The sequence below is a fragment of the Onychomys torridus genome, chromosome 18 (assembly GCF_903995425.1).
Source record: "Onychomys torridus chromosome 18, mOncTor1.1, whole genome shotgun sequence".
Taxonomy (NCBI): Eukaryota; Metazoa; Chordata; class Mammalia; order Rodentia; family Cricetidae; genus Onychomys; species Onychomys torridus.
This window is the reverse complement of record NC_050460.1, coordinates 32,427,456-32,439,637: the sequence shown is the minus strand read 5'-3', so window position 1 is coordinate 32,439,637 and position 12,182 is coordinate 32,427,456. Positions and strand designations below refer to the sequence as shown.

General features: G+C 47.1%; 1 protein-coding gene across 4 annotated transcripts in view; it reads left to right on the top strand.

The window, feature by feature from the left end:
* Nucleotides 1-8,933, top strand: part of Cracdl (CRACD like) — a 119,500-nt gene extending 110,567 nt beyond the window's left edge. For 3 of the 4 annotated variants that reach the window (XM_036168157.1, XM_036168159.1, XM_036168158.1), the window contains exons 8-10: nt 5,845-6,014; nt 7,071-7,215; nt 8,119-8,933. In XM_036168157.1, coding sequence (XP_036024050.1) covers nt 5,845-6,014; nt 7,071-7,215; nt 8,119-8,261 — 458 coding nt within the window. In that variant the 3' untranslated portion in view covers nt 8,262-8,933. The remainder of the gene's footprint in view (nt 1-5,844; nt 6,015-7,070; nt 7,216-8,118) is intronic. The other variant, XM_036168160.1, reaches the window with a different exon arrangement.
* Nucleotides 8,934-12,182: the final 3,249 nt, after the last annotated feature.

Sequence of the window (12,182 nt, the reverse complement as noted above, 5' to 3'; positions counted from 1 at the left end):
GAGTGAGTTCCAGGCCAGCCCAAGCTACAGTGAGAGCCTGTATAAAAATAAAACACTGAAAACATCAAGAAAAAACCCAAACACATGGCACTAAATAAAGACACATGGACAGTGCAGGAGTTGAAAACAGAAGGCAGAATATCCTCGTATTGCATCTCATTGGGGAATATGCACACCAAGGAACTTAGATTTTTCTCCTGCTGAGTACATGTCTCCAGGTAACTGTACAAGCGCCTGATCTGGGGTTGGGAATGCATGTTGGCAAGGAGAGCATCCTCAAATGGGGAGTCAGTAAGCCATGAGCATCGATTATCTGTTGAATGAGAAAGGAAGGGGTGGTAGTTTCATTCAGAGTTGGAGCTAGTATACAACTTTATGCTATATGGGAGCTTGCTTTAGGGAAAACCCTGGCCCACTTCAAAATGCTCAGAAGTTTAAGATAAAGCCTGCAGCAGACACCTTAAGCCTGAGTTCTATCATAAGATTGCCCAGTGGCCACTGGACAGAACTGATGGAAAGCCACCAAAGACCACGAGTGTATGCTGACCAGGAGTGGTCTGTGAACCAGGACAAACAACAGATCAGTGAATGCTTTAAGAGCAGATCTGTAGTCGGAAGTTTCTCGGGTCCTGAGTTCCTTCAGTCCTGCCCCTTGCCTGGCCTGGTGGTCCCATAGCCGCTTCTAAAATAATCACTCAGAGGCTTATATTAATTACAAACTGTATGGCCATGGCCTATGGCTCAAGCTTCTTGCTCTTATAACTAAACTCAGCCCATTTCTATTAATCTATAAGTTGCCACGTATTTCATGGCTTTACCTGTGTGCCATTACATGCTGTTCCCTGGGCAGCGGGCAGCGGGATGGCATCTCTCTCTGCCTCTGCCTTTCTTCTTCCTGTCCCTCTCTTAGATTTCTTGCCTGGATCTATCCTGACTCATCATAGGCCAGAGCAGCTTCTTTATTAACCAATCATAGCAGCACATATTCACAGCATTTGTGATGTCCCACAGCACAGAGCTGAAGTCCTTCATACAGGAAACCCAATGTAAATCCTGAAGCAAACACAAGATCCTGTATATTCCCAGGACACAAGGTCCATGTCTGCCCTAGAGGTCCCCTTAGCATCTGTCTGTAGTCCCATGCCCATCATGTAGATCAGGACTGTAGCTGGGGACCTAAAAAGCCAGCAGACAGGACTGAGCGGGAGGTACGAAGACTCTGTCCCCTCTTCTGGCTTCAACCACTTGAGAGACGTGGTTTAGATCAGAGGTCTTAGACTCTCAGGACTCTTCTTGCTGGAGACAGTTTTAAAACCTGGGAATGAGCTGGGGATATACATTTTTACAATGGCAGTTTAGGACCTGGGAAGATGACTTCAGTTGGTTAAAGTATTTGCCTCACAAGCATGGGGACTTGAACTGAATCCCCAACACCCATTTGCCTATTATCCCAGCACTGGGGGTTTGGAGGACTCTGGGGCTTACTGGCCAGTCAGTCCAGTGTATCAGTGAGCTTCAGGTTAGGTGAGTGACTGTATTTCAAAAATTTAGGTGCATAGAGATTTAGGAAGACACTTGATGTCAACCTCTGGCCTTTCTGTGCATACATGCACGTTAACTTGTACACACACACACACACACACACACACACACTCAGGCACACACTCACATACATACACACAGATTGTTGCTTCAAGGAGGAGAGCATACACCAAGTTTTTAAGAAGTAAGATAACATCCTGTTTCAAGTTTCCTGGGAGCAGAACATCTGCCTCATTTTCTCAGCCAGAGAGGCAGGAAGTCCCTGGAGTTCACGCACTCCAGCTCATGGCTTCCTGTCCACAGCTGTGTTCTCGACAGCTGTAAGCTTCCAGGCTCAGCTTCCTGCCGGGTGTCACATGGGGTGTGGCCCACCATTCGAGTTTCACCCCCAGCCCCTCAGCTGGTCACTTCAAGGATTCTTTCTGGAAAAACAAAACACAAACAAACAACAAAAAACAGTACCTTACACCTGAATTTTAATAGGCACCAAAACCAAGAAAAAGGAGTGAATCAAAGTGAGGGACAGTTTTTGCCATCTCTAGATCAGACGTCCCAGGGATGGGTCAGTGGTTAGTGTTAGTTATTTAGCGGCGCTCTTACCCACGAGGAACACGACAAATCCACAGAAGAGCTGTTTATTAATATAGGCTAGGAAGAGACGTGACAGGCCTGTGGGAAGCACACACGTGAGTGAGGAGAGGAGAGAAGAGGAGAGAGAGGAGAGAGACCTGTGCAACATGGCGCCGGCTTTTTAAAGAGTGGGCCGCGCATGCCTACAGGACTGCATGTGGCTACTCCACGCATGATGTGTGTAGATTACATGGCTGCGCGTGCTTTACGCAACCATGTAAAGCCATGGAGTCCTAGCCGCGTGAGATGTTCTGACCTGGAAATGGCTATTTTGAACCGGAAATAACTAGGCGGTCCGCCGGGCAAGCCCAACCGTGTGGGCATGTTGTGATTTCCTATCAGTTAAGACTTGGGGAAGCCGCTTTTTTTTTTTTTTTTTTTAAATTTATTATATTTGTGTTTTAATTTTACACATCAGCCATGGGTTCCCCTGTTCTCTCCACTCCCACCCCCACCTTCCCACCATCCCCTCCCCTCCATTCCCATCTCCTCCAGGGCCAATACTCCCCTGAGGATTCATTTAAACCTGGTGAGGCAGGTCCAGTCCCCTCCTTCCAGGCTGAGCAAAGTGTCCCTGTGTAAACCCAAGATTCAGGAAGCCGCTTTTTGTAGCTCTTCTAAGTAACAGATAGCTCAGCTACAATGTTAGGAGACACTGGGTCCATAAGCCTGCTGCCTTGGTTTCCCCATTTTTCAAAAGAGATTAGGAGACAGAAATCAATAAAATGCTTGTTTACATTTATTTATTTATTTTTTTATTCATTCATTCATTCATTCATCAGCAACAACAAAGTACCAATGGTAGCAGCCGGTGCTCTTCAGCACCAGCTGGAAAGGAGAGCTGCTGGCTGGCGCTGTGCTGGGGTCTGGGGGAGGGGGAGGATGACGTCACTGAACCTCTTTGAATCTGGGAGGTGTAGCTAGCAGGTTGTCTTGCAGAATTTTTACATCCGCATTTACACCCACTTTAAGGGAGGTTTGTCTGCCCAGAAGCGCATTGCTCTTCTGAGGCCTTCCACCCAGCCCCAGGACAGGCTATCTTGAGAACTAGTGCTTTACACACCTTTTCCCAAATAGATCTTGAGGGAAGAGAGCATGTAAATGAGGAGGAAGGAATTTTGAAAAAAGAACCAGTTTATCAGCTGCTTCTTTGATGGAATCCTGTCCTTAAATCACAGGATGATAATCTCCTCCGTTCAGAAATTGTTCTCTCTTGCATTCAGGTTGTCTGGGATGAGCCGTGGGGCCCTCCAGCTCCCCACACTGCAGCACTTCGGCATCTGGAAGTGTTGGTCTGGGTTTGTTCTAAGGCAGATTATATTGCCCCTTTCCCTGGCAGCTGGGCGTGGGGAGTCAGCCTCTCCCAGACCCCCAGCAAAGGGATCGCACAAATTCCAACATGCGGTTTCTGGTCCTCAGTCAAAGAAATGCTCAGCTCTGGGGGTGTTGGCTGCAGACCCACTTGACAACCTAAAGCCCTTGTCATTCAGGGGAAAGGAGCTGAGGTATCAGAGGCCTTGAACCAAATCCCCAGGAAATTAAGGCCTGTCTATTTTGGCAGAAAGATAAACAAAAGAGTGTTTGCCTCTGGTTTTATTTGAACTGATAACACATCTATGTTTTCTTGGGACTGACCTTTTGAACAGATTTAATCCCAGAAGGGATTTGATGGTGCAACCTTGACCCTGAGAGGTCATGCTTGAAGCTGTCACTTACAATCTCTTTGGCCCCTGATGGCTTCTGTATGCTGTCTATGGCCCGTGTCTTCATTCCCCTCTCTCGCCCTCCCCAGCCCAGGTAGAGCACAGACCCAGCCAATGTGGCTGTCAAGTGCAGAGTGCAGAGGTCATGGAGGTCACTCAAACCTGTGTCACAGAGCAGAATGGCTATCACCCAGCTCTGCCCAGACGTACTTGGGACAGAGACACAACATTTCTGAGGCTCGGCATTGTGGGAAGTGCCCAAGTTGGGGGAAATCTAGGACTCAAGAAGGGAGAGAAATGGCTCCTGAGAGACCTTGGCCTCTTGCCCAGGTCAGTGCTTAGTGGAGCTGCCCGGAGTAGGTCACCTGTCTCATCCTGGTACAGCCAGGTGCCGCCGCAGGGTTCACCGACTCCTGAGGGTCGGCATGTGAACGTAGGTACATGGGCACACAACCGTACAGTTGGAAACATTGCCACCCTACAGATGGGCAGCTGTGCTTGGAATAGAATTCTGTCAGCACACCCTGATACAGAGAAAGGAAAAATTGCTTCCCACCAAGCTTAATGTCGTTGCTTTGTGTGCAAGGCCACAGTTTCCATGCAAAGACTGGGGAAGAAAATATGAATTGTCACAGTCCCCCTGAGGTGTCGACCTTGGGTCTGTCTAGTTCACTAGACCCTGTCCTTGATCCAGCCCCAGAGTCCCAGCTTTCCCCAGTGGTCTCCTCTTATACCACTTCACCTTCCATGCTGTTCCATATAACTTTTCTGTTCATTTCTTTCATTTATTTATTTGCTTTATGTGTACAAGTGTTTTGCATGCATGTTTATCTATGCACCATGTGTATGCCTGCAGAGGCCAAAGAGGGTGCCATAACCCCTGGAATTGGAGTTACAGATGGGTTGTAAGTCACCTGTGGGTCCTCTGGAAGAGCAGCCAGTGTTCTTAACTGCTTATCTGCCCAGCCCCCTTCGTGCTCAGTTTAAAAAGTTTAGATCAAAACCCAAAAATCTTTTAGCTCAAATGAAAGCACTCAAGTGCGTATGGCATAAAGATTTTGCCAGAACTTGTGCCTTTGGGCTAAGAGGTGCCTGGAGTGCAGGGAGACCAGGAACACACTAGGCCTGCTGAGGCTGCCCTGGCCCTCAACAAGTTACTTCTCTGCCCTCTGATCTAAAACTGGAATGGCAAGTTCTTCTGGTTGTGAATTTAGTCTTAATCAGAACTGTTCCGAATATGTTGTCAACTGAGAGAAGTAAGCTCAAACCCAGAGAGAAATTTTCATCTTTTTCCAAGTGCACAGTGGGATAGGGCTGGGCAGGGGGGGAGGGGACACTTGAGAAGAGAGTTCATAGGGAACCCCTGATCACTAAGGGTAAAGAAACACTAGGAGAGAGCAAAGAAAACCCTTTAAGGAAAAAGAAAATCCCAGTGAGCCTCTAAGGACTTTGTGGAAAGCAGAAGAGAAACAGAGTCTGTTAAACATGCAGCACCTAGCATTTCCTGTGCCAGGTGTTACCGGGCCTCTGGGTAAGGAATGAAGCCTGAAATGATTTTAGACATGGCAGCACATCCCGCAAATGAATGTTGTTAGGATGCCGGTCCCAAAGGAAGACTGTCGAAGACAGCTTACCTGTGCACACATTTTAGCTCCTTCTAGACAGAGTGCTCTGGTAGAAATCGCTTTAAAATGCATGTTGAGGTGGCAGCTACATATAATTTTTTTGGTGGCTTAGATGCAGCTCTTTAATGCATCTTTAGAAAAATGAAAGTCTGCCGAAGAGAAATAGTGTCATCAGAGAGGCTTTGGCTCGGGGGTAAGGGAAAGTGGGGTTTCTCCTAGACTCCACCCTCAACTCCACCTCCCCTTTCCCCCTGAGCCAAGGCAATGCAGTACTCCTTGTGTGGGAGACAAGTTGGGGGTGAGACTGTCTACCTAACCTTGCTCCCTTACTGCCTTTATCACAGAAAAGGCTCAGCCTCCTGCTGCTACAGGTCCTGGGGCTGGTGGGCAACCCACCCCACCCTGGATCACCATGGCCCGGCAGAAGCGAAGAGGAGCCCCAGACCTGCCTGTCAACCAGGAAGACAAGTCTGGGTCACGGATTCTGAAGACAGAAACTGGAAAGCAAACCCAGGTGCTGAGAGCAAACACTGTTTCTGTGGAGTTCAGGAGGAGGTCTCGGCAGGGGGCGGGGGGTGGGCAGGCACTGCGGTGATGGCAGAGATCCTGCGTGAACATCACAGAGCCCATGTCTATGGTGACTGCTGACACACGCTTGAGTACCAGTGAGACCAAGTCGGTATGTCAGCTACTAGCCCCATAGAGCAGCAATCTGCCTGTTCTTTGCCTGTGTGGGCTGTTATGAAGACAGTGGAGACAGCGCTGTGCTCTGGCCTCCTAGGCAACGCAGCTCAGCCTCTGGAAAAATTGAAGACAGTTAAAACGACGTCTCCCCTTAGACACACGGTGACACTGTCTCCAGATCCATCTCAGCTCATTGTGCAGTGATAAATGACCCCTGTTGCTGCTGCCGCCTACTGGGTTCCCTTATTCCTCACCTGGGGCTGCACAGCTGAAACCCAGGGTTGCATTGTGCATTCAGCTGAAAACTGAATTCACCAACCCAAGCAACTGTGCTCGGAAGCAGGCGTGACTCGGCTTTTGCATCCCTTCACTAAGCAGCAGGATAAATGGGGTTCTGCTGTATGGGAAAGGGAGCCTGCACTGCAGTAGGACCCGTTTCCCTACCTGCTAATGCAATCCTTAGTTGTAGCCACTGCTGCAGACCTCTATGTAGTTCAGGGGGAAAGGAAGTTAAAAAAGGAAATGTTAGCCCGTTTCGGCCTGTACCATTTCACCATGTGTCAGAAAGCCACAACACTATTTCCAAACCACATTCGTTTGGCTTTCGCATAGAATCCTTGCTGTCCACCATCTGGGGCTGAGGCGATGTTGTAGGTACAAGGAAGGAGCCACTGTGAGCATGTGGGCTGGAAGGGGCTGGTACAAGTCAGAGCTCTGGCATTTTGATGGGTAGCATCGGCGAGCTGGTGCATGGGGCCCTTTCCAGAAAGTGCCAGCAGCATGATTCATCTTGAGAGAGACATCTTGTAGCTAAGTCACTTTGGGTGTTTGCCCCTCAGAGTCTGTATAGTTGGGCAGCGTGTGTGTCTTTCTTGTGTCTCCATAGGAGCCTGTGAAGCAGGGTGACTTTGTCCGAAGCAAATCTTTCCTGATGACCCCTGCAAAGCCTCCTGTGACTCAGAGGCAGGGGTCAAAGTTGAGCCTCAAGGAGGGACTACAGAGAGGAATCTCACTGTCCCACCAGAACTTGGGTATGATGAGATTGGCATGCATTTCCAAACACTTTGCTATCATTATAACCAAATTCTTCCTGCAGCTGGAGTGTGTTTTGTTGGATCGTTTTACCATGTCGAGCTGTTTTTTGTTTTGTTTTTGTTTTGGTTTTTTTTAATGGAGCTTTTATTGAGATGAAGTTTATACATCTTAAAATTCACCCGTTTTAAATGTACATTTCAGTGGATGTGTCTTACAATAAGACTATGTATATTTGTAGAGTCCTGCCGCCCTGTGGCAACCTAAGAATAGAACGCTCCCCTCCCACTGGAAAGAAACTCATCCCCATTTGTCACATTCCCTTCCCTGGTTGTAGGTAAACACTAGCCTACCTTATGTCTCTATAAGATTTGCCTTTTGGGGAACATGAAATCATAAAACATGAGCCCTTTTCTCTGCTGTTTTTGAATGTGATTCTGAGCTCACTCCGGTAGCATGTGTCAGTTTTTGCCTTTAATGCTGCTGGGCAATGAGCCCAGGGTCTCCTGCATACTGATCATATGCTCGGTCACGGAACGACACCCCAGTAGTTTCTAAATTTTATTTGTTTTGCACTGTAGTTGAAGACACAAGAATCTAACTTTCCAAGCTGTCTTTTAAGTGTGTGGTTGTGAAAGTATTAGGCTTGTTCCAATGTGCAGCCTACCTCTAGGGCTCTTGTGGTTAGACCCTGAACCTTCTCAACTCACTTGGCCTCCAGAACCATCCAAGCCTGCTCCTCAGCTTTTGCAATCGGCTACACTCCATCCCCGATGCTTAAATCTTCACACATTTCCGTACTAACGGATTGTGTGTTCTGAAACACAGTGGAGACTGTAATGTATATTTAAAGCTGTTCAAGGGACTTAGGGAAAATCCACACTCTTGTCTCTTCTTTTCAGCAGCTCAGGCTGCAGCGATGACAGAGAAGGAGTTGCATCAGCTGAAGAGAGCCAGTTATGCGAGCACAGATCAGCCATCCTGGATGGAACTCGCCAGGAAGAAATCCCAAGCTTGGAGCGACATGCCCCAAATCATAAAATAGATTGGCAGCCTGCTGATGAAGGATGTCCACTGCATTGACGGGCCACTTAGTTTTAAACTGCCAATAAATCATGGCAAACGGACTGTGAAACTTCAGATTGATTTTTGTCATCGAATTATGATGTCCTCGGGGAAGAGAGAGGAACCAGGTGGATCAAAGAAGACAAGAGAGCCTCAGTCCTGAGCCAGAGGGGCTGCAGCAGGAGGAACCCTGTAGAAGTTCCTTGCTGTACTGAGGTACCAGTGTGGGCCTTCAGCATTCACTTTCTAAAGAGGCCCCAATAGCCAGCGAATGGAAGTGAAGAGAGGTGAATGTTGGGTGTCCTTTAAGAACAGAACAGGAACTTCTTGTGAGTCCCAGGTCTGGGCTGTCCCTTGTCATCAGCCAGTGCCTCTGGCCACTGTCTTGCCGTGGACCATCGTTGTCGTCTTTTGTGTTTACTAATAGGCATGATGTTTATGGGAAAGCAGGGATGCCGTTTACAAGAGCAGCTATGTTAACAGTCTGGTTTCCTGAAGCTATCCACCCTTGAGCAGGGGGAGACGGGACATTGCAGGGTTTGTCAACTCATAGACTGTTTCCAAAAATAATTTTTAAACTTTTCCACTAGGCATCCTGTGTCTTGAACCATTGCACAATGCATTGCCTGTTTAATAAAAGATTTCAATCATGCTTCGGCTTTGTGTATAAATGTTATTTCTGCTCCCGGGGAACATCCTCCTGTAAATAAGTCAAAGGCGGTGTATTGAATCCCCCTTCACACCTCACTGAAAATCCTGGCTGGGTTGGGTGTTTGAATTTTGGGGGGTTGGCCTGTTTGTTTTCATTGTTCTAACAGAGCATTAGTGTGCTTTTTAGGGAGAAAGAAGAATATGTAGGGTTTTTTTTGTTTGTTTGTTTGTTTTCTCATTTGCTCTATGTATCACAACATTGTAAGAATATAAAAATTTTAAAGGCTGTCTGTCTTAGTTTGCTTTCCGTGGCTGTGAGAAACACCATGACCAAAAGCAACTTGGTGAGCAAAGAGTTTATTTTGGCTAACACATCCCAGGTCACGGTCCGCTCAGGAAGCCGAGGCTGGAACTTGGAGCAGAAACTGAAACAGAAGCCATGGGGGAATGCTGCTTACCAGCTTGCTGCCCATGACTTGTTCAGTCTACTTTCTTATACAACGCAGAACCGCCTGCCCAGGGATGGCACTGCTAGAAGTGGCTGAACTTCCCATGTCAGTCATTAACCAAGAAAATGCCCTTACAGACTTGATGTGCTGTCTAATGAGGTGGCTTGTGTCAAGTTGACAAAAAATAAAATAATAAATAAAGAAATCTAGCCAGGACACAGTCAATCCTTTATAGCATTTTACACTTCCATCCTGTATCTTCCTATTGATAACTGGATCACTGGGACAGTGGCCAGGAATGCAGAATGTGGTGAAATCAGGCTGGAACACCAATTTGGGATCTCAGAGTTTCTATATAGTTGTTGCTTTAAAAACAGTTCCAATTTGTTCTCTGCAAGTCAGTCTCCATGGGAGTTAGTTCAGCCAGACTCAAAATCAACCCGGCATCACAATATATTGTATTGTAATTTGATTTTATGTGTCCCAAGGGTTGCCACTTTTAGTCTATTTTCTATCCTCATGAAAATTATTTTTCTAGCCATTAGTGCTACAATTTTATTGCCTCTGCCTCTGTTGAAAAAGTCTTGGGACAGGTTTTTTTTTTCCCCCAGCCGAATTGATTTATTAATGACATTCTCTTAGAGAACATAAAACCCGAATTCCACAATGACTGTGTCTACACAAGAACGCTAAAGCTTCGGCATTGATAGTTTTAACTGGAGACAAATCAGTTTGTCCTTGCTTACCCTAAACCGTAATTTCTCCGACCAGCAGAGCATTTCCGAGGAACCCTTTGGAGGTTAGAGAGAGGCGTTCAGTGTAGATTAAGCAGAGATTACTGTTCTCTGTGTTTCAGGGTGTGGCTAGCTGCAGGCTGTAGGTTTTTAGGGCCGTAGGAGAATTCAGTAGGTGGGATGACCACAGCCTCTACTGCCACCCTCTGTGTGGAGATTGGGAGATAGTCTTCCACTACACGAGAAGAGCAGGAGGACAGCCGAGGCTCGGTAACGATCCAGAAGTCTGGAGTGGCAACAAGAGGGGGAGAACCTTGGAGAATCACCCTCTCCTGAGAAGGCTGGGCACTGCCTGGTGGAGTGTGTTAGATGCATTATTGACAACCCTCTCTTGGGTCCTTGGGGTGAGTACTTATTTCTGCTTTGCAGATGGGGAAACTGAGGCACATTGAAGCTAAGGCCATCGAGAGCCCACATTTTTAAACCCTACTGTGAATTTTTTTTTTTTCAGAGCTGAGGCCCAAACCCTCATGTTGCCAGGCAAGCACTAAGCCACCGAGCTAAATCCCCAATGCTAGCATTCCCGTTTTTAAAAGATGGTGAGTCCAGGAGTGAACCTTGTCCTTAAAGACAACTGGGAACATCCTTGAGAGCTCCTATCATAGGAACAAGTGTGCATCTCATGCTGTCTCCTTGGTGACCACCTTTGCCCTCATCCGTTAACTCCTTTATCAGGATGAGAGAAAGTTTTGGCTTTTGGTGGCTTTCAATTTCGTAATTTTCAAATTGTCAGCCCATTTGAACAATGTGTAATGTTTCTAACTTGTGTGAAGGCTCTCTGTACGGGTCTCTACAATGGGGCCCAGCCCCGTGAAATCTCAATTCTTGTGGCATACCCATTTTTTTTTAATGTGAAAAAGAATGGGAGCCCGTTTTTTGGGTTCCTCGTGGCTTTACCCAGCAGGTCTGCATAAAGGATGATGGGGGCCACGGGCCCGAGTGCAGGTGTCTGAAATGGTCTGCACTTGGCTGTGCTGGGGGGAGGTCTTTCGCCACCCCCTTGGCGTCTCTATAAATACCCTGGGGATGAGACAGTCAGGGCTCATTGGAAAGGGTTCAGGCCCTTTCGAGGCTATCCTTTATTTTCTGTCCGTTTATCTCTATAATCTAAATCCTTCTATCTAATATTTCCTGCTGCTCACACTCAAGAAAACTCTGGGGAGCTGTGGGGTTGGTGGGTAAACACCCCACAAAAAGGATGCAGTGACTGGACAGTAAATATGCAAAGACAAATCCTTGTAGGTGCCATGATGAGCGTAAGCCAGAGACTGGTTGTAGCCGAAAGCACACTGAAGGTTGACGTAGGGTTGGCTGATGAGGTAGTCTAATTATAAATTAGGTGCTGGTGGCCTGGGCGAAGGTAATGGTCCAAGTGGGTGCATGTGATGTGGTATGAGAGGAAAAGAATGTAAATAGGGGTTGACACCTAGGCTTTGGGTTAGAGTTCTTCACTGAGTGGGGAAATCATTTACAGAAATGGAGCCTGAGAGTGAAATCCACAGAAAAGAGGACATCTTAAATGGCTTCCCATTAAGTCACTAAGTAAATATACCATGTCCACAGATCAAGTTATAGATTAAGGAGATCTCAGATTGAAATAAAATAGGACATATGCCGAGCGGTGGTGGTGTGCACCTTTAATCCCAGCACTCGAGAGGTAGAGTCAGGAGGACCTCTGTGAGTTCGAGGCCAGCCTGGGCTAAAGAGTGAGATTCAGGACAGGCACCAAAGCTACACAAAGAAACCTTGTCTCAAACAACAACAAAAAACAAACAAAAAAACAGGAAGGAAAGAAGGACAGAAAGAAAGAACAAAAATTCAGGTCTAGAAGAGGAAGAGGGGGCTGCCAGGACTGAGCTAAGGATGTCCTGACTCTAGGGGTCCAGGGAGAGCAAATGTATCCAGTTTGCCTTTCAAGCGAGAAGAAGAAAAAGCAGAGCGTTGGAAGGGAACTGTGCCAGCTGTCTAGGCTGAGATCTGTTAGATGACATTGGCCAAATGAGAACA